The 21,109-nt window shown below is 36.1% G+C and overlaps 1 protein-coding gene across 1 annotated transcript; it reads left to right on the top strand.

Moving 5' to 3' along the window:
- The first annotated feature begins 18,727 nt into the window (after positions 1 to 18,727).
- On the top strand, positions 18,728 to 19,849 carry LOC131044990 ((S)-8-oxocitronellyl enol synthase CYC2-like). The gene is made up of 2 exons (XM_057978490.2): positions 18,728 to 19,025; positions 19,080 to 19,849. Exons 1-2 carry the CDS (start codon positions 18,728 to 18,730, stop codon positions 19,847 to 19,849), a joined length of 1,068 nt encoding a protein of 355 aa, XP_057834473.2.
- The last annotated feature ends 1,260 nt before the right edge of the window (positions 19,850 to 21,109 follow it).

Consider the following 21,109-nt stretch of genomic DNA (forward strand, 5'->3'; position numbering starts at 1 on the left):
GATGACATATTGATTATTGAGGTCTTTGTTGACGATATCATTTTTGGAGGTGAAGATAAGTTGTGTATGGAATTCTCTAACAATATGAAGAATGAATTTGAGATGTCTATGATTGGGGAGATGAGATTTTTCTTAGGTTTGTAGATTACTCAAACTGATAAAGGTATTTTCATCTATCAAACTAAGTATTCTAGTGAGTTGTTGAAGAAATTTGGTACGGAAAATTATAAATCGGTTAGTACTCCTATGATTACAAGTGAGAAAATGATAGAGAAAGATGCATCTACATTGGTAAATCCTACTAGGTACAAATCTATGATTGGTGGTTTGTTATATCTAACTCAGACTAGACCGGATATAATGAATGTACTTTGTATTATATCAAGATATCAGAGTGATCCTAGAGAAAATCATGAGAGTGCGGTGAAAAGGATTTTCAGGTATTTGCAGGGAACAACTGAATATAGTTTGTAGTATCCTAAAAAATGACGACTTTACATTATGTGCATGTATATATGCAGATTGGGTTGGAGATGTTGATGACCAGAAGAGCACATCTAGTGGAGCTTTCTTTCTTGGAAAGAAACTTGTTTCATGGATCAACAAGAAGCATTCATGAACTTCTTTATCTACTCCTAAAGCTGAGTATGTTGCTGCTGCTACTAATTGTACACAATTTCTATGGATGAAGCAAATGTTGAATGATATAAAGGTGAATTGTAATGAACTGGTAGTTATTCACTATGATAACTCTGTTGCTATTGATATATCAAAGAATCTGACATTTCATTCTAAGACAAAGCACATATCTATCAAGTATAACTTTTTGAAGGAGAAGGTGGAAGCAAATGAAGTCAGACTGAATTATATGAACACTAAAGCGTAGATTGCAGACATTTTCACTAAATCTTTGCCTAAAGAATAATTTGAGTACTTTAGAGATAGATTGTGGGTTTTTGCCCCTCTGGTAGAGACCTTAGTAATGTTAATTGGCATCAGTTCGGTATGCATTATCAGAGTTATTGCTCATATAGGATTGATGTGGTGGTGCTACTACTCAGGGGGAGTAGTTAGCTGTATGTTTTAGAGGATTTATGATTTTTCTTTTATGTTTTATGCCAGATATTTGGCATTGATGTCAAAAGGGGAGAGACATATGTGAAAAGCAGAGCTTAACAAAATATCAGTCATAAGTGAGTTTGGTTCAGAACTTCATTGCTATATCATTTTGTGGGAGATTGTTGGTTGTCTTCTATTAGGGGAGACCTATTTGGCATTTCTTGGCACTTGGATCTTTTTTCACATCTAGTGTTGCCATCAATGTCAAAGGGAGATATTGTTGGCAATTTAGAGGAATTTATTATGTTATGTCATTGATGGCAACACCAGTTGTTTTGGTTGTTTACCGGTTTCTGATTGGCTTTGGTAGAGTGGTTGATTATGATATTGATCCGGTAGGATCCAATATGCTTTGGTTTGTGGAATTGGTTTGGATACATCATTCATACTATTTAGATGTGTATCATGATCAGTTGGTTTGGGATTTGATGACTCGGGAGCTATCATTTGATCTGGTAGGCCTTTTGGTCACCGGTAAGGGTTTTACCGACAGAGCTTTGTTGAATATCTTTTGATGCATGTGATAAGTGGTGTTGGTTCGGCTTCTAGATGGCTTTCAGGATGTTGTTGGTTATCTTGTTCATGTTCTAGTTCATCGGTGGTGTTGGATTTGGTTAATGGCGACCTATTTTGGGTCCGATGTTATCTAGGTTATGGACTAGTTTTCGTAATGTGTTGGAGGATGTTCCTGATGCATTACTGATGGGATTTAATGATTGGTTTACATTGTTTTTAGCCTAAGATGACTTGGTTGATCATTGGATTATGGGTTTATGTTATGAACTTATTGTATTATCTTATAGGTGGCCTAGCTAATTGTTTAAGTTCTGGGTTGGTATAAATATGATGTAAGATCTCTTTGTAGATCATGGGTTGATAAGTCAAGGTTATGAAATGATCTGTGTGTGAGTAATGTTATAATCATATGCAAAAATTTTGGTTGATCATAGGTGATCGAGTTGGGTTTGTAAGAGAGGTTTAAGTCCCGAGCTTAACCAGAACTATACTCAGGCATAGGAGATGCTATACTTGTAGTTCACTCTATTTTCTAGATTGTAGTCTGATGTTTATGTAGTCAGTGAGACTCCTTTTTGTGATGAGCAGTGCACTCTAGGCTGTTGGCCTTCCTGCATGTGCAGGCCCCTCATATTGTAATCGTGTACTTACTACAGAAGTATTATCTAATTGTGGGTAGGCTTCCCATCATACTTTTTCCCTTTATCGGGTTTTCCATGTACAAATCTTGGTGTCATGTGTTATGGATGGATGGTAACTGTTCTGTGATTTATGTTTTTGTTTAAATGCTTTATCAGTCATTCTGGTATTTGGTTTATGCATTCCAGTATTAAGTTTATGTGTTCCGGTAATAAGGATTTAAATGCTTAAAGTTGTATAATCTGATGACAACTGATTCACCCCCCCTCCCCCCCCTCTAAGTTGTCCTCTAGTTATATGAGTTGTCTAACAGTTTGGTGGGTAGGAGTCCGATCGGACTAGCTGATGTGGCATCAAAATGGCCATTTTCTTTGCATTTTTACCGGATTGAACTTCTGGCCAATTTTTCGTCACACAATTTTTTTTTTACAAAAAACTAAAAATACCCTTTTGCAGACCTCGAAGTCACGAGTCCAGTCATATAACTTTTTTACTATTTTGATAATTTTTAATATTTTTTATTAATTAAACATTGTGAGTATCTTTTTAATGTTAAAAAAGACTTTGATTAGAAATTAAAAAAATAAATAAATAAATTTAAAAAAAAAAAAAAAATTTAGTAGATGAGAGAATCTTCTTGAAAAGGGTAATTTTGTTTTTGGTTAATGAAAAATCTAGTAGTCAAAAGGTGACGTCGAATGAAAAGGGACAAATTTAGCTATGTTGGACTTCAAAATATTATAACGAGAAAAATATATATAAAAAAAATAAAAATTAACATTGCATTTAATATGTTCTCTATTTGGAAAAAAATGTCCAAAAAAAAAAAAGTCCATTTTCATTTTTTTGGGTGGCGCCAACTAGAACCCCTGATTTTCAACACTTTTCAACAATAAAAAATCTCTTTGAATTTATTAAAAAAAATATCAATTTTTTTCCTAAAAAATTAAAAAATAACAGACATAAATTTCATTAAATATTTCTACATTTGATCAGTTTACATCATTTCAAAATTCAATTTAGAAATGTCACTTTTATGCAGTTGAAGTTAAACAATTTTAGTTTTGTTGGTCGGTGCTTTTATAAAAGTGTGACACAACATTGTGCTTTTACCCCTTTATAGGTCATACATAACTTAGATGATACACTCAGTTTAGAAACTCTAAACAACTAGGGTTAGGTTACAAAAAGAGGAAAATCAGACCAGAAGATTTATCTGATTGTTGCGTACCCTAAAGATCCTCGTAGAATTGGGAAAGAGCGACAATCCCTGCACAATAGGAAGAATCCTACATTGAAGCATCTGAATGTCCTTTACCGGCCGAAAAGTTTTCATTCTACAATAAATTGGAAAGGTCAGCATATGAAAATCCTTTGTATAGTCATGGTAAAGTAATGGTGATTGATTCTTGGCTGCCTAAATGTGGTTGGAAGGGATTTGATCTTATTTGGGCCATCGACAGGTTTAGAAATTGATTTTTGACCCATTAAGTTGGCAACCACCCTTGGCACACGATTTAAAATTCAACGTTCACCTCTAGTTCAAATTTGGGCTACTAGATCCTCCTTATCACACATGGATGGACAACCCAGATCATGCCACAAAAGTTGGGCCCATCAGCCAAACAACTCACCACGACATCGTAGCCAAGGGTGGGACCCAATTCCTGATTGCTACAAAATAGAAATAACAACCCTTCTCTAATACTGCTTTGCCTATCGTTCATCACCTTGTCACGCGAAAAAAGAATAGGCACAACATGTAGCATTGTTCTTGTTTCTTGAGAAAGAGTGATAGGAAACTACCAAGTGACAACACTTATTTTCCTCCTGCCAACACTGCTCATTGTAGTGTCGCACGAAGGAGGAATATTGGAATAAGGAATAAAAGTGGAAGTTCTCAACCAACGTGACAAAACGATAAACAAGAACTCCTGCCAAACAATAATCTTTAAGTGAAATGACTGCACGAGCTCTAGTCAATGCTGAGAAAGAACAAGGCTAAAAAAATGACTAAGGCAAAAATGCCTTAAGGGTTTAGGGTTTAAGCCTTAGGAAAAAATATAGGGTTTTAGCCATATAACGATCTTCTCTAATTGGTTATCTGAATGGCTAGGGTTGACAAAAAAAGATCAACATTTCTGGTGACTCAGAGGGGTGGAAAGCCTTCTTGGCACAAGACCAAAAGCTTGGGAGGAAATCCATTGGGCACAAAGTCAATATTGAAATTGATAATAAACCTCTGCCCTCACAATTTGCAAACAAAATCAAAACTTTGTCATTCTAGTAAACAATGCCTTGTGCTCGTGCACTTCTTGAAAAAAGTGGGAAAGTTATTTACACAACTAAAAATCACCTCAAGCATAGGCTTTAAGGTGGATGTCATTGACTACAATGGGGAGGGCTTCATCACTAAGCTTGGATAGGTGAAAATAATTGGCTTCCTTGTAGTTGGTGATAACATATGGGTCACTCCAAATAACATTAAATTTGGAGTTCCTACCTTGTTTAGCTCAGTCTGCATCCCACTTTAGGACAAGGTCACCAAACTTGAAGGTCCTAAAAGTGGCTCCTTTGTCAAAACTTGTTTTGACCTATCCCTGATGGACAATAAGGGTCTATATGGCTTTATTTTTTATTTCTTCTAGATCTATTAGCTCTGCATTTCTAACTATCATGGCATCATTTTCCAAGAGATCTAGCTGGTGTGCTAAATCAAGAGAGGATAATTCAAGAGATAAGGGAAGCCTTGCTTCCCTTCCATATACTAACATGAAAGGTGAATTACCAATTGCTCTCTTTGGTGTGATCATGTCAGCCCATAGAGTTGTTCCTAACTTTAAATGCCAAGACCTTTGATTGTCAAAGTCCTCTTGATGATTCTAATAAGGTTATTATTTGAGGACTCAACTAGATCCTATCTTCAAAATTGGGATTATTTGTAGAGACCAATCAACCCTTTTTGGTGTGCAAAAAGTTCGGAGGAACAAAGCGATGGGAATTTCGTTCTCGACATTTTTGGAGATTTTTAAGGGATCAGACTTGAATCTTCTTATACTTCTCTAATCCAGTTGTGTGTCTCAGTCTCGCATCTGTAGCTCATTATTTCTACATTTTCACCTTCATTTTCAAGACTTTTCCCTAGTTTTAGTAATTCAACTCACAAAATAGGGAAAACAAATTAGCTCCCTTGAAATTCAATTAACATTTGGTCCTTATCTTATTGGTTTGTAAATTAATCTATTGGATTTCACCCCTCTTTTGAATGTAATGGTAAATTAATGTTTTTCATACATCTAATAGGGGAAACCCTAATTTTTTACCCATTACACCTACACACTCAATTTCACATGTTAATATATGCACATAGTAATCATAGTTGAAGAATCAAAATGTAAAAGGACACAAAATCATGCACATGATCACTAACTAATTTCATCCAAAAACGTATTGACTTCATTTTTTAACAATAAAATTCCCAAAGATAATATGTACTCATTAAGTAATTTTTTATAGGTTTAATGCATAACATGACTCAACTCATGTTAAAGTGCATGAAATTAAACCCTATCATGTTGCAAAAACCCCTAAATCTTCAGCTAACCTCGATGTGCAAGTGGTCTTCAACAATGAGATTGATGAGGAGGATAGGGGAGGTTTGGCTATGGACTGGCACAATCTTAATGTGCTGGAGGATCCTGATTATTGCCCATTTGAGGAATAGGGCCCCCCAAAGAAAGTTACTTCTGGTACCAGTAGCAGCAAAAGAAACAAACACCCTAGATTTGCAACCAGTAAATTTAAAACCTTCGCTTCTAAGCCCCAAGAGATGGGCCCGCCGAACTTGAAAAAGGTAAAAGTGGGGAAAACAAGGGATTTAAAGGGTAAAGGAGAGGAAGAAATCAAACTGGACATCTCTCTCAATGTGGGCCAAGTGGACACGAGAGAAAACAAAAAAGACATGGACTTTGAGGTGGTCTTGGCAAACTCCACTAACAACTAGGAAAAATGCTTTCACTAGATTACCACTAAAATTCTTCTCTTAAAATAGGGTATTAATGACATAATCAACACTTTCACTAGGAATCCTATGCCAGATAAGACTGATAAGCTCCTCAGAATGACTCAAAAACTCACAAAGGATGTCAAAGTTATGAAAACTGAGCATGAGTCAAGGATTGCTCATCTGGAGAAAAGTATGGAGGAAATTAATGTTAGAGAATTCAAGTATTTACTTGATTAATTAAACATTCTTTGTTTAATTATTTAAGTTCCCTTTATCTCTTTTACACTTAAGCTAACTTTAGGTGCATATAATTAATTATTTTAATTAATTATTATGTGCAAACCTAGGTTTTCCCTTTTTAGGGTTTCTTGACCTATTAAAGGTTGAGTTCTTTCTTTTCATTGTAAGAATCACATTACATATTTTTGTGAATATTGAGCTCTCTCTTTTTGAGCATATTCTATGTGTTTTATATGTTCTTCAGATTTAGCTTGATTGCTTCTTCTTGTAATAGGTTATTCGACTTGCAGAAGATCTTTAGGCTCCTGTGGTGTTGTATTTTCTCAACTCCTATATGGTATCAGAGCTTAGATCTGCAGCTACCTGTTCTTGTTTTGAGATTTTTGGCTTTAGAAGCAGATCTGGGGTTTCAGGAATTTTTTTATGTACCTAGGGTTTGAGCTTTTATTTGAGCACTTTGGGCCTAAAAAGACCTCACCATCATGCTCAAAAGGCCCGAAAATCCCTATGGTCATATAAAATTTGACCTATTTTGGTTCCTGAGCCTCTAGGAGCATTTTTTTTCTTAGATCCAGGCTGTACGGCCTTGGCACACAAATCGAGAAAAAAATTCAAAAAAAATAAAAAATTTGCCTTTTTACGGCATGCAGGCCAAAATTTGCCTTTTCAAAAATTTTTTCTTAAAAAAGTGAAAAAAGGCAAATAGGGTTTTATTTAAAAATTTTTAGCAAAAAAAATAAAATTTTTTTGGGGTTCCCACAGTACGCAGGGTACTGTGGGACCCCTGTAGGTGTCAGTACGGCCCCTACCGCTGCCTACCCTCAAGTCCTGTGCCACCTTTTACCAGCGCTTCCGCCGGCCACTGCATGTCGCCACTCCCGCCCCCGCCGGCCAGCTCCTGCCGCTGGCCAGTCTCCGTCGGCCACTGCATGTTCCTAGTCGCCGCCGCTGGTCTCCCTGCTTGCAGCTCAGCCCGGCTCCATTCGACCGCCACTTCCCTACTAGCCGCTGCCAGCTACCCGGCTTGCCGCCACCTACCACCACCGGTCTCCCCGCCTGCAGCTCAGCCCGGCTTCGCCCGCTCCCTGCTCAACTTGCCGCGCTCAGCCCTGGCCCCACTACCTCTGCCTGGCCTATTTTTTGGCCAGCCACTGCTCCGCCACCGGGCTGCCACCCGGCCATCGCCCAGCCACTAGTGCGCCACCAGAGCTCCGCTCCCTGGCCACCGGACCACCCATTGGCCACCAGACCCCCTTTTTTGGCTTTTTGGAGGGGGGGTTTGGTTTTTTGGCCATATCTTGGGCATACGGAGTTGTTTTTTCGAGAACAAATAGGCATCAGAAACATGGTTCCGAGGCCGACCTCATGGTGTTGGTAGTTTTTTCCAGTTTTTCTATTTGACTATGTTTTTTTTACAGTCAAAGTGAGGTCTCTTTTTTGCACTCTGGGAGACGTAGAATGAGCATCCAACTTCCATTTTTAGAAAACTTTATATTTTCGGAAAGCGTGTTCTGTGAACTTTCTAGAAATATGAGTTTTTTTTTCTAGATTATGCTCCATGCATATTTTATTCAATTTTTTTCTTTTCAACACTCTGGTGGATATCGTGGTTGTTTCAGGTCCCAGGATCTCTTTTTTGAGTAGGGTGTCTTTGTTTTTGATTCTCATTTCTATTTCCAGTCTTCTTATCAGTGTAGCTTGTAATTATGCAAACACGCTGAGATAAAGTGCCATCCTGCATTGTTTACTTGGAATCTTGCATATCTTGTGTCTTGTTGTACATGCACTGTTGATCAAGTGCCATGAGGGGGTTGATGTTTGCCTTTGTTTGCCATCTTCCTTTGTCAAGTGAGTGTTCCTTCCATGACATTCGCCTCATGATGATGTGTCTTAGCACCTTTGATGTTCTTGGTTCTTCGTCATGTAGTTGTTTTTGGCTGTACTTTTTAGTGTTCCTGCCCCTCTCCCACTTCCGCATTATGGGGAGGTTTATCCTGCTGGTTCTAATGCTTCCGTGGTTTGATTGATCAGCTCTTCAGGCTTTGGTTTCTCATGTCATCTATATCTTTGATTTCAGTTGTTTTGCCTTGTTTGCCTCCTGATTCGAGTAGTATCATTTGAGGGCACTCATGCAGATTATAGCCTTCTCTACCTGGTCATGTTCTAGTTCAGTGGATGTTCTTCAGATCAGCAGTTATTCTTCGACAGAGTTTGCATGTCCTTCATGCTTCAGTGGTGTTCTTTTATCTCTTTTTGGAGAGGAGTTTTTTCCCACTGGGTTTTCTCCTTTGTCTCCGTTTCATAGAGATTTCATTGTATTTGGGTACCTCATTAGGCCTTGTTGCCGGGACCCATCTTTATTGCTTTCAGTAGCTGTTCTAGGTTTTAGCTTCTCCCTAAGTCTAGCTTAAGGGGGGGTGTTAGAGTATTCAGGTATTTACTTGACTAATTAAACATTCTTTGTTTAATTATTTAAGTTCCCTCTATCTCTTTTACACTTAAGCTAACTTTAGGAGCATATAATTAAGTATTTTAATTAATTATTATGTGCAAATCTAGGTTTTCCCTTTTTAGGGTTTCTTGACCTATTAAAGGTTGAGTTCTTTCTTTTCATTGTAAGAATCACATTACATATTTTTGTGAATATTGAGCTCTCTCTTTTTGAGCATATTCTCTGTGTTTTGTATGTTCTTTAGATTTTGCTTCATTGCTTCTTCTTGTAACAGGTTATTCGGCTTGCAAAAGATCTTCATGCTCCTGTGGTGTTGTATTTTCTCAAATCCTATATGGTTTCAGAGCTTAGATCTGCAACTACCTGTACTTGTTTTGAGATTTTTGGCTTTAGATGCAAATCTAGGGTTTCAGGATTTTTTTGTGTACCTAGGGTTTGAGCTTTTTTTCTGAGCACTTTGGGCCTAAACGGACCTCACCGTCATGCTTAGAAGGCCCAAAAACCCCTATGGTCATATAAAATTTGACCTATTTTGGTTCCTGAGCCTCTAGGAGCATTTTTTTCTCAGATCTAGGCTGTACGACCTTGGCACGCAGATCGAGAAAAAAATTTCAATTTTTTTTTTTTTGCCTTTTTACGGCATGTAGGCCAAAATTTGCCTTTTCAAAAATATTTTCTTAAAAAAGTGAAAAAAGGCAAATAGGGTTTTATTTAAAAATTTTTGGCAAAAAAAATAATAATAAAATTTTTGGGTTCCCACGGTACGCAGGGTAATGTGGGACCCTTGCAGGTGTCAGTACGGCCCCTTTCACTGCCTACCCTCGGGCCCCATGCCACCTTTTACTGGCGCTTCTGCCGGTCGCTGCATGTCGCCGCTTCGGCCCCCGCCAGCCAGCTCCTGCCGCCGGCCAGTCTCCGTCGGCCACTGCATGTTCCCAGTCGCTGCCGCTGGTCTCCCTGCCTGCAGCTCAGCCCAGCTTTGCCCAGCCGCCGCTTCCCTACCGACTGCCGCCTCCCTACGCTACCGGCTGCCCGGCCCGCCGTCGCCTGCCGCCGCCGGTCTCCTCGCCTACAGCTCAGCTCGCTCCTCGCTCGGATTGTTGCGCTCAGCCCTGGCCCCACCGCCTCTGCCCGGCCTGTTTTTTGGCCAGCCACTGCTCCGCCACCGGTCCGCCGCCTAGCCACTGGTGCGCCACCGGAGCTCCGCTCCCTGGCCACCGGACCACCCATTGGCCACTAGACCCCCTTTTTTGGCTTTTTGGAGGGGGGGTTTAGTTTTTTGGCCCTATCTTGGGCATACGGAGTCATTTTTTGAGAACGAATAGGCGTCGGAAAGATGGTTCCGAGGCCGACCTCATGGTGTTCATAATTTTTTCCATCTTTTCTATTTGACTATGTTTTTTTTATAGTCAAAGTGAGGTCTCTTTTTTGCACTCCGGGAGACATAGAATGAGCATCTGACCTCTGTTTTTTGGAAACTTTATATTTTCAGAAAGCGTGTTCTATGTACTTTCTAGAAATATGAGTTTTTTTTCCATATTCTGCTCCATGCATATTTTATTCAATTTTTTTCTTTTCAGCACTCTGGTGGATATCATGGTTGTTTCAGGTCCTGGGATCTCTTTTCTGAATAGGGTGTCTCTATTTTGATTCTCGTTTATATTTCCAGTCTTCTTATCATTGTAGCTTGTAATTATGCAAACGCACTGAGATAAAGTGCCATCCTACATTGTTTACTTGGAATCTTGCATATCTTGTGTCTTGTCGTACATGCACTGTTGATCAAGTGCCATGAGGGGGTTGATGTTTGCCTTTGTTTGCCATCTTACTTTGTCAAGTGAGTGTTCCTTCCATGAAATTCGCCTCATGATGATGTGTCTTAGCACCTTTGATGTTCTTGGTTCTTCATCATGCAGTTGTTTTTGGCTGTCCTTTTCAGTGTTCCTGTCCCTCTCCCACTTCCGCATTATGGGGAGGTTTATCCTGTTGGTTCTAATGCTTCTGTGGTTTGATTGATCAGCTCTTCAGGCTTTGGTTTCTCATGCCATCTATATCTTTGATTTTAGTTGTTTTGCCTTGTTTGCCTCCTGATTCGAGTAGTGTCATTTGAGGGCACTCATGCAGATTACAGTCTTCTCTACCTGGTCATGTTCTAGTTCACTGGATGTTCTTCAAATTAGCAGTTATTCTTCGACAGAGTTTGCATGTTCTTCATGTTTCAGTGGTGTTCTTTTTTCTCTTTTTGGAGAGGATTTTTTTCCCACTGGGTTTTCTCCTTTGTCTTCGTTTCATAGAGATTTCATTGTATTTGGGTACCTGATTAGGCCTTGTTGCCGGGACCCATCTTTATTGCTTTCAGTAGCTGTTCTAGGTTTTAGCTTCTCCCTAAGTCTAGCTTAACGGGGGGTGTTAGAGTATTCGGGTATTTACTTGATTAATTAAACATTCTTTGTTTAATTATTTAAGTTCCCTTTATCTCTTTTACACTTAAGCTAACTTTAGGTGCATATAATTAATTATTTTAATTAATTATTATGTGCAAACCTAGGTTTTCCCTTTTTAGGGTTTCTTGACCTATTAAAGGTTGAGTTCTTTCTTTTCATTGTAAGAATCACATTACATATTTTTGTGAATATTGAGCTCTCTCTTTTTGAGCATATTCTCTGTGTTTTGTATGTTCTTCAAATTTTGCTTCATTGCTTCTTCTTGTAACAGGTTATTTGGCTTGCGGAAGATCTTTAGGCTCCTGTGGTGTTGTATTTTCTCAACTCCTATAATTAAGAGCTATTTGAGGAACTTGGTTGAAATAAGAAAAGAAGCCATGAGCAGTAGTGCAGAAGGTCTAAAAAAGGTTAACGAGATGATTGTTGTCCAAAAATCCTAGCCAATTAACAAGGTTCTGTCTTTTGTTGCCAAGTCGAAAAAGAAGAATTTGGATCCAAGTTCTCAAGCGGTGGACATGCAGGTTACAACTAGACCCTCTACAAGAATGAGAAGCAAAAACCAGGAGAGAAGCACCATGAGATTCATAATGGAAGAGCTCGAGGAAATCGATAAGAATATTATACAGAAGAACTTTGAGTTCATGCATTCTCTTGGTTAGTTTTTTGTTGTTTGTGTTGTTGGTGTCCTTGTTAGTTTGGTTTTGTGGGTGACCCCTTTGTTTTTGTGGCCGTTTAGCTATTGGTTATGGACTAGTTTGCTACTATTTTAATATTTTTCTATATGGATTTGGGTTTCAGGTACTTGTAAAACCCATTTATCTTAATCGAAAACATGACCCAACTCATCATACAAAGTCAAATTATTTAATTGAACAATTTCACGTTAATCATTGAGGAATTGAGATGTCTATAAGTAACCTTCATTCAAACATTGTCACACGTGTAATAGAGATTGTTATACATATGAGAATCATCATCACAATAATTTGTAATTTAATTTAAATTAATTTAAAATGCATACATTAGTTGTATGACTTAGTATATCATAAGAGTAATAAGCTCCTACCTAAATGATCAAACTTGAGGTCAATCAATTAAATACTTAAAAAAATAATCCTGGCATATTACAATGGGCCTTACATTATATCATTTCTAATTTAATATTCTCTTTGAAAAAATATAAACTTTTAAATGTTAAAAATCACCACAAATTAATATTAGTCCTATAACAAGTAGTATTTTGTGAATAATTCATTTTAACATAAAGGTTTTTTTTTTTTTGCATTTTAAGATATTTTAAAGTAATTGATGTTTGGGGGCATGTCTATTTAGATATTTAACTTTTGAACAAAAAAAAATTAGGGTGTGGCTTATGATTCGAACAACTAATTATTGTTTCTATTATCTGTCTTTGATTAGGTAGAATCATTGTGTAATTTTCTTGAAGCTCTTTCACTAAATATTCAAAGAAGTTAACTATGAAATTGTCTTTTGTGTCTGATTCTACTTGAGAGTTCCCATAGTTAATTATTATTCAGATCCTCAAATCTTTCACATACCCTACAATATATTATTAGTGATATCATATTTATTTTTAGTTCTCTCCTTATTTTTCTAATTAAATTGAATTTATATGTTTGATTACTCATTATAAGTGATCTAATAATATACCAAATAACATTAATATATTATGCCAATCAATACAACACACTCTACAACTTTTCAATAAAAAAATGACCAAGGTAGGTGTGAGGTATGATAATTGTGGAAGACGCCCCCTTGTGAGATCCCCACGATGTGAATGCAAGCTCTAAACACCATGTTGTATGTCCTTCAGAAAAAGAAAACCTTAAAAGTCCTCAATTTTCCTTTTTGAATAGGTGTAAGAGGAATATTTAATAGAAATGGATATTTTCATAATGCTGAACCATTCTTTGATGGAGTGGTCCCAACTTCATGGGCTGACAAACTTATTGACGAAAATACAAAATTTGGTTCTAGTACCATTTCCTCTTTAGTTAAAGTGTCTAAGGATTGTATTGAGGTCTCTCTTCCTGACACCCTCATGGAGGAAGCTACATTGAGAATGCCTAATTCCATTATTGGTTTGGTCTCCTTTAGACCTAATGTGGACTTGGTTTACTAATGGGCTTTTAGTGTTTGGAAACTAAAATGAAATGTGTCTCTCAGTACCATGGTAGATGGCCTTTCCAAATTCAAGTTTACTGTAAAAGAAGATATAAGGTCCTTAGTTTTTTGATATAAAATATCATAATGATCTCTCTCTTTGTAAATGGAAACCTAGGTCTGACCCAGTTATAGATCTGAGAAGGATTTATGTAACCTAGGTTTATCATCCTAGGCTCCCTCTAGAATATTAGAGTCCAAATATTCTCAAAAGTAATGTTGGATCCTTTGTTTCCTTGGTTATTTTGAAAAGGTAACCCTCCAAAAGTCATAGTTAATATATGGAAGGCTTTATATTTATGTTGAAATGGACAAGCCATTGCTTAGACACAATAGAAGATAGTATAATTGCATCCAATCATGAATAATTATACATGTCATTCAAGAATGCAAGAATAGATGAACAACACCATCAGAAGATGATCAATACATCTTTTAGGTGCTACTCAAATGATGCTATAACTAGATGCTAGAGAGCTAGTTATGGAGTGTCATCTTGGAGTACAACACATAGGAGCAAGTGCAAGAAGATGAGTCTCAATTGGGCACTTGTTAGGGTTCAGGGGGCTAAGGAGAAAGAATAATAAGCACCTATTTTGAAAATAATGGGCATCCATTATGCTTCAGGGCCCAAATCTAAATGGGCACTCATTTATTAAAAAAATAGGTACCCAATACCTAAAAATTAGTATTGTTTAAACAACATGACTATAATAGAAATAGGAACCCATTTTTAACAATGGGTTCCCATTTTTAAAATGGGTTCCCATTTTTAAAATGGGTCTCTATTTTTAAAAAAATGGGTACATGTTTTTAAAGAATGAAAAAACAGGTGCTTTTTTTTAAAAACCCATAATTTTTAATTTTAAATATAATGGGAACCCAATATTGAAACAAGTGCCCATTTTGTAGAATGGGTAGTCATTATTTAAAACATGAAATCCCACAATTGTTTTTCATTGGGTTTTGACTCAAGAAAGGCCTGGTGAGATAACCCTTAGACTTGCACCTACAAGTACAAGGCCATGTGAATGTCAATAGAAAATATTAACTTTCAATTTATTTCTAATGCCTTCTTTTACATTATTTTTTGATGAAATTAAAATCCATTATATTTTGTAGTGTACAAATTTCTTTTAAAGATTTGATTATTTTTTATTTTTCAATTAATTTTTAGTGAAACTGGTCCATAAAGTTGAAATATCAAGTTTTTTTATTTGTTTGATAAATTATTACATTTTATGTATTTTGAAATTTTTTAATGAAATAAATGTACACAAAATTGTTTTCAGAATCAAAAAAGGAAATTTCAAAAATGATAGGTTAAGGTCTAATTATGGTGGTTGTACATAAGGGGTTCTCAAAACAACAATTAGGGCCAATAAAAGAATAATAATATAAAAAGTATATTTAAAAAAATTACAAAAAATAATCCTCTTCAATCTTTAGTATCTTTCAAACATTTCCCCAAAAGGATTAAAAAAACCTTTTATTTAGGTCAGAATATGATGGTCGCACACATGCATGGTATGGTCCTAAAAAGGACATTTTAAAGTAGCACCTTTTAAAAATCCATTTTGAAAATTAATTTATATCATCTAGATATTAAAATAAATTACATATTTGAAAACTAGACTTAGAGTACCACATTTCATATTACTGAACATTTTTTAGATTCAATCTTTAAGTGTTTCAAATTTTTAGATCAATTGTGACAAAATTTAAAAATCAAGAAAAACACTTCCACTTTAGACACTTTATGTGGACTCAACTTCTTGCAAGCACCCATAGCTACCATGTGGAATTTAGTAAACTCTTATACAAAAAGAGATTCTTAATCATACGAGCACCAGGCTACTAGAGTAGACTTGTCTTCCCAAGTCATCCTATGCCTTTACAAGCACTCAAGGCATACAAGGAGCAACCATTATCTTGGTTAAATAATTACCCATGTTTCATTAGTTTTCACTTGATTAATGGAATCTCACATATGATTACTACACATGGCCACTTTGGTTTGGGATGACATTGGGAGCCACTCCCATAACTCTCTTGAATACCTCCATCCTAGACTCATTACATTGACCAGTAAATGTGACATAAAACTCAAACAATGCAAATTCCCGAATTTTCACTAATTACACATCACATTAAAGTATTTCACACATCATAAAAATCACATAGGACATGATCCAAATAGATCCGATTTAATATTTTACGAGCCATATCTATATGTTAGCATAATATTACATCATTATTACAAGACAAATGTATCCAAATTCATATCTATACGTATACCAAATGGATCCAATTTCATATTTTACAAGCCATATATAAAATAGTCCAAGTGTTTCTAAAAAGTTAATTAATTAATACAAGAATAATTAATTAAATTTTAAAAATAAATAAGTTATTGGTGTAATGCATTATAATACATTATTGATTTATTGTGTTAATTAATTTCTTTTGAGTTTTTTTTTTAAAATTATTTAATTTGTAAATTATTTTACTAATGAAATATAAAGGATGATTTTCTAATGATAGTTCAAAAGTAGTTTCTTTCAAGATAAAAAAATGAACTAAAAGAAGATAATTTTTTTTAATTAAATGGAGAATAAGGAATATAGCTTCAATGACTACATGATTAAGAATAAATAATGATTTCATATGTAAATTTTAGTCATCTTAGATTATAAATTTAGTTCTTGTTTTATGATCACTATCTTGGGTTTTGAATAGCCATAAAATTTCATATGGGTTGAATCTACATCTCCTAAGACCAATCTTGAGGAACTCAGGAATTATCAAATACCTACTTGAATGATTTGTAATTTATGTCATCAATATAACTGACTATGAAATTATAATATTTTTTATCAACTTAATTCCTAATATATAATCTTGCATAAGGACTATCTATATTTGAAAATAACCAAGAGACGCTATCACATTGTGAGGGTCAATCTCTCCTTAATCAACCCTTGATATATAACTATATGACATTAAAACAATGTCCACAAACAACAAATTCTAACATGCACATGTCCTAGGTGATTTTGGTGTATATTCTAATTCCTTTTAATGCTATGAATTGAAATGTTCCTAGGATGGATTCTCTTTCTAGTTCCTCCTTAATAAGATATCATGTGTGTTAGTTGCAGAAATGAATACTTTAACTACCAAAACATAAAAAATAGTCACCCTAACATATACCAACTTGGCTCTTACTAGCTAGTGGAAATGGGTGGGAATCAACAATTTTAATTTAAGATTTTGGATATGGGGTCAATTGCAATCTCTACGGGATTGATATTGGATATGAATATACAGATATAAAGGTAGGGAATAAATGTATAGGTATTGAAGCATTAGTCGATTTAATAAGTGATTAATAATGGCACCTGAATGTGTAAGATTAGTTAGAAATAGTATAGGATAAGTTATGTGCATTCAAGTATGTGTAAATGACGATGAATAAATGATTGAGGAAGGTAAAATACTTAGCAAAAGTATGTAATTATATGAAGTAATTCCATTAAAATTGGCTCAAAAATAAATGAGAATCATTATGGATATATGAATTTCAATGTTACACTTATGTGTCCTAATTTTTTTCTTACAACATGAAAACCATTTCAATCATACATGTAGAATAAATTGCACCATGTGTACATATTCTTTCATACTATAAATTTTATAATAATTTACTTTCTGTGGCCATTATTAATATTTATATAAACCCTTGCTTTGAATTTTTCATGATGGGTTTTGTCTTCAAAACATTTGAGCATTATTTTTTTCAAATTATGTGCAATTGCTAGACACTTAATGTTGAGAAATATTATAAAACTAATAGTAATCACTTCTCTATTTATACTAAGCATAATATTTTCTCTATTATTCTCATGTAGATACAAGTACAAACTAATAAATTGCCAATCTCTAGGTACTTATTCACCGTGCTATAGTAATGCACCTTGTCTACTTGCTAGAGGTCCGTCAACCTCTCCCTCTTACAAGAGTTAGCCTCCTCTTGAGTGTGTTAGTGTGGACATACTTGTAATGCTCGTAGCCATGATTCCCATGGTTCCGATGGTTCTTTGCCGCCTCAATGTAGAGCTAGGGGTCATAATGGTCATCGTTGATCTTTGCAAATTCACTTTTCTTTTGATACTTCACAACCACATAATAGGGATGCTTCTAGTGAGTCAAACAATGGCCAACTTCCTTTAGATTTGATCATTTCTCCCATCAAGAATGAAACTCAGCCATAAAATTAAAGTAAGATAATCATTAAGATATATTATATATTGGGAATCAATTTATTATAACTAGAAAATTCCAAATGACTAGGACAAATCTAATAACCTATCTCCACCTCCTAAAAAAATTTATAAATCTTTTTTTATAAAAAATTAATGATTTATTTTTATTTTCCATATTTTAATATCTTGATTTATTTTTATTTTCCATATTTTAATATCTTGATTTAAAATTGTATCATTTCTCTAAAAAAATGTAATACCATTCCTTTTTCTTTTCTTTAATATGTTATGGAATTATTAATATTAAAAATAAAAAAAGTCCGATTTAAAATTTCAACTATTCCCTTTTGTTTTCTTTAATATGATATTAGAATTATTAATATTAAAAAGGAAATAACCATACCCTTTTGTTTTGTTTAATATGATATTAGAATTATTAATATTAAAAAGAAAAGTATCTGATTTAAAATTTCGTCTTATCTAATATTTGAAATGAATGCCATTCTTATGTACTGCCATTCTTCTTTTTCTTTTTTTTTCTTTTTTTGTGTCTATCTTATGATGCGCATGACACACATTAGTAATTAAAAATGTTCTTCCAGATATCTTGGCAACTAGTTTTAAAAATATTTGGTTGTTTCTTGACGACTAACAAAAGTCAGCTTCTAGAAACTAGGAGAATTCGAATAAACAATTCTCATCAATGCTTCCAGCCCATACCAATTCACAATCAACGTGGATCACGGGTTCCGTAGAACAACACAACACTTGAACCTGCTTGCATGGTTGGCATTGCACAGGGCTTTAAAAACGGCCAACTGGAAACAAATTATTACGAGGCACTCACTCATACCAGAAAATGAGAATCGAGGAGAAGCCTGTGCCTGCGCCTGTGGCTCTGATTGCCGGCATAACAGGACTTGTTGGGAGTGCTCTTGCACAGATCCTCCTCAAAGCTAATTGGAAAGTCTATGGCGTTGCTCGTTCTCCAGAGCAAGGCCTTTTTATCTCCTCACAAACTGAGAACATAGAGCTAATAACCTGCGATTTGACTGACAGAGAGAAGACCCTCCTGAAGCATGCTCCTCTCACTGACGTTACCCATGTCTTCTGGCTCACCTGGGCTGCCCACATGACATACAATTCGTTAGAGAGCTGTACAGAAAACAGAAACATGTTTTGATCAAATGCTCTGGAGGCTTTGCTACCAGTTGCCAAAGGGGTGAAGCATAGATGCCTCCAGACAGGGACCAAACATTATGGTGGACCTCATTTCCCCTTCACTGAAGACTCTCCAAGGCAACCCAATTCCTACAATTTCTACTATGGTCTAGAGGATGTTCTGTTCGATGCTGTGGCTAAGAAGAGAGAGGTTTTGACTTGGTCGTTGCATCGGCCGGGAATTATTCTGGGCCAATCTACAAGATCTTTGTTTAATGTGGTGGGAAGTCTGTGCGTGTATGCTTCGGTTTGCAAGGCCCTGCACTTGCCTTTCCTTTTTCCTGGCACCCGGGTATGCTGGGAGGAGCCCACCATTGATTTTTCCGATGCCATGCTCATTGCAGAGCAGCACTTGTGGGCGGCTACTGAGGCTTCTGCTCATTACAATGTCTTTAATGTCATTAATGGAGATGCACAGTCCGCCACCTGGAAACATCTCTGGCCTGTTTTGGCCCACAAGTTTGAGCTTCAATTGCCGGAAGATGATGGGAATTTAGTGGATGAATCCATGAGCTTGGTGGACGCCATGTCTGACAAGGGGCCTGTTTGGGATCACATAGCAAAGACTAATTCTCTGCATTGCGCAAGTATTCATGACTTGGCAGATTGGTGGCTTTTGGACGTCTTGTTCAAGGTTCCATTCAAGTTGTTGGCAAGCGGTAATAAGTGCAGAGAGCACGGATTTTTCAATACATGCGATACTGCCACGTCTCTTGCTTACTGGATTGCTAGTTTGAGAGAGAGTAAGATCATACCCTGAATGTGAAATTAAGGTAGGGGATATACAGTTGGTGTGTTATTGAATAAGTTGTCCGTATGGGCATTTTGAGTCCATAATTTCCTCCATCATACAGAAGAAAGGGATAAATCTAGATTTTGTCAGACATAAGTTCCTTGTATGAGCAATTTAGTTCCATATTCTCCTCCACCATTAGCAGAAAGGTATAAGTCAGATCAGCAGTAGCACAGCCGTCATAGCATATTATTAGAAAGCCTTTGTGAGATATTACCATGTGTGTAGTTTTTCCATACAGATACTTTCTCAAATTGTAAGAGCTAACTGAGCTCTTTGTTAATGTTTGAAATACATCACTTGAAATTATTCTGCATGGAACAATTCAATTCTTTCATACTGCAGTTGACCATTCTCACCGTTTTTTCAATATATGCATTAAGATCTTTCAAAGAGATTGAAATCACAAACCAATTGCAAATTGATGTGAGGTGTGGATGATGGCGTGTTAATAATAACGATGTGAAGGGGTAATTCGGTAAAATGTAATCGGGGTAATTCTGTAGAATGTATGGTGATAAATTCTTCTAAATTTGGTAAGAAGATGAAAGAGCAATGTTGTGGGGAGCACAAAACGGTAAGCAGTGAAGTGGAAATATACTTTCTTTGATGTTGACAACCCTCTGCTCGCCTGAAAATCGAAACAAATAAATTTTAATAGCTTATGATCACCGGAAAATCAAACAAGCATGTCGTTAAGTAAAGAAGTTGGCCAAACTCCAACAAGCATGGAGGACTTTGGAGTTTCGAGCTTCCTTCTACCATCAAGGCGGTCTAAGAGGAAGGAGCATGAGATCACTACAGGTTGATAGGTGTATCTGTTCATAACAACATCTAGCGCTCATCCAGACTTATACCCTCTGTACCAAAATATGGAAAAAAGGAATGGTTTTTTAAAGATACGTGACATCTTGATACACATAGCTACATCGGACGTTCAGTGAGATGTTTACCCTAATTACCAGAAATAAAGAAGGCACGACTTTTACAGGATGCTCGAAACTCGACCTGTGAAGACCCGATAGAATCAGAGGTGTATGTCAGAAAGCTCCGAAGACTATTGGACCGTGTCCAACATTTTTCCCTGCTGTTTGTGATTAGGATTGATGGTCTTCTACGATATCCTTAATTGGGATGGTAGCAATTTTTTTTAGTTCGACTGTTTATAAGTGGTCTTAGAGTGGACAAGGTTTGACAATTTCTTATGAGTTTCTTAATTGGGATGGT

The sequence above is a fragment of the Cryptomeria japonica genome, chromosome 1, assembly GCF_030272615.1.
Source record: "Cryptomeria japonica chromosome 1, Sugi_1.0, whole genome shotgun sequence".
NCBI classification, from domain to species: Eukaryota; Viridiplantae; Streptophyta; class Pinopsida; order Cupressales; family Cupressaceae; genus Cryptomeria; species Cryptomeria japonica.

Excerpts from the sequence above, each read along its gene's own strand:
- LOC131044990 (XM_057978490.2), top strand. The coding sequence starts at position 18,728 with ATGAGAATCGAGGAGAAGCCTGTGCCTGCGCCTGTGGCTCTGATTGCC. Across the intron at positions 19,026-19,079 it reads ATACAATTCGTTAGAGAGCT|TTGCCAAAGGGGTGAAGCAT; the intron begins GTACAGAAAACA and ends CTTTGCTACCAG.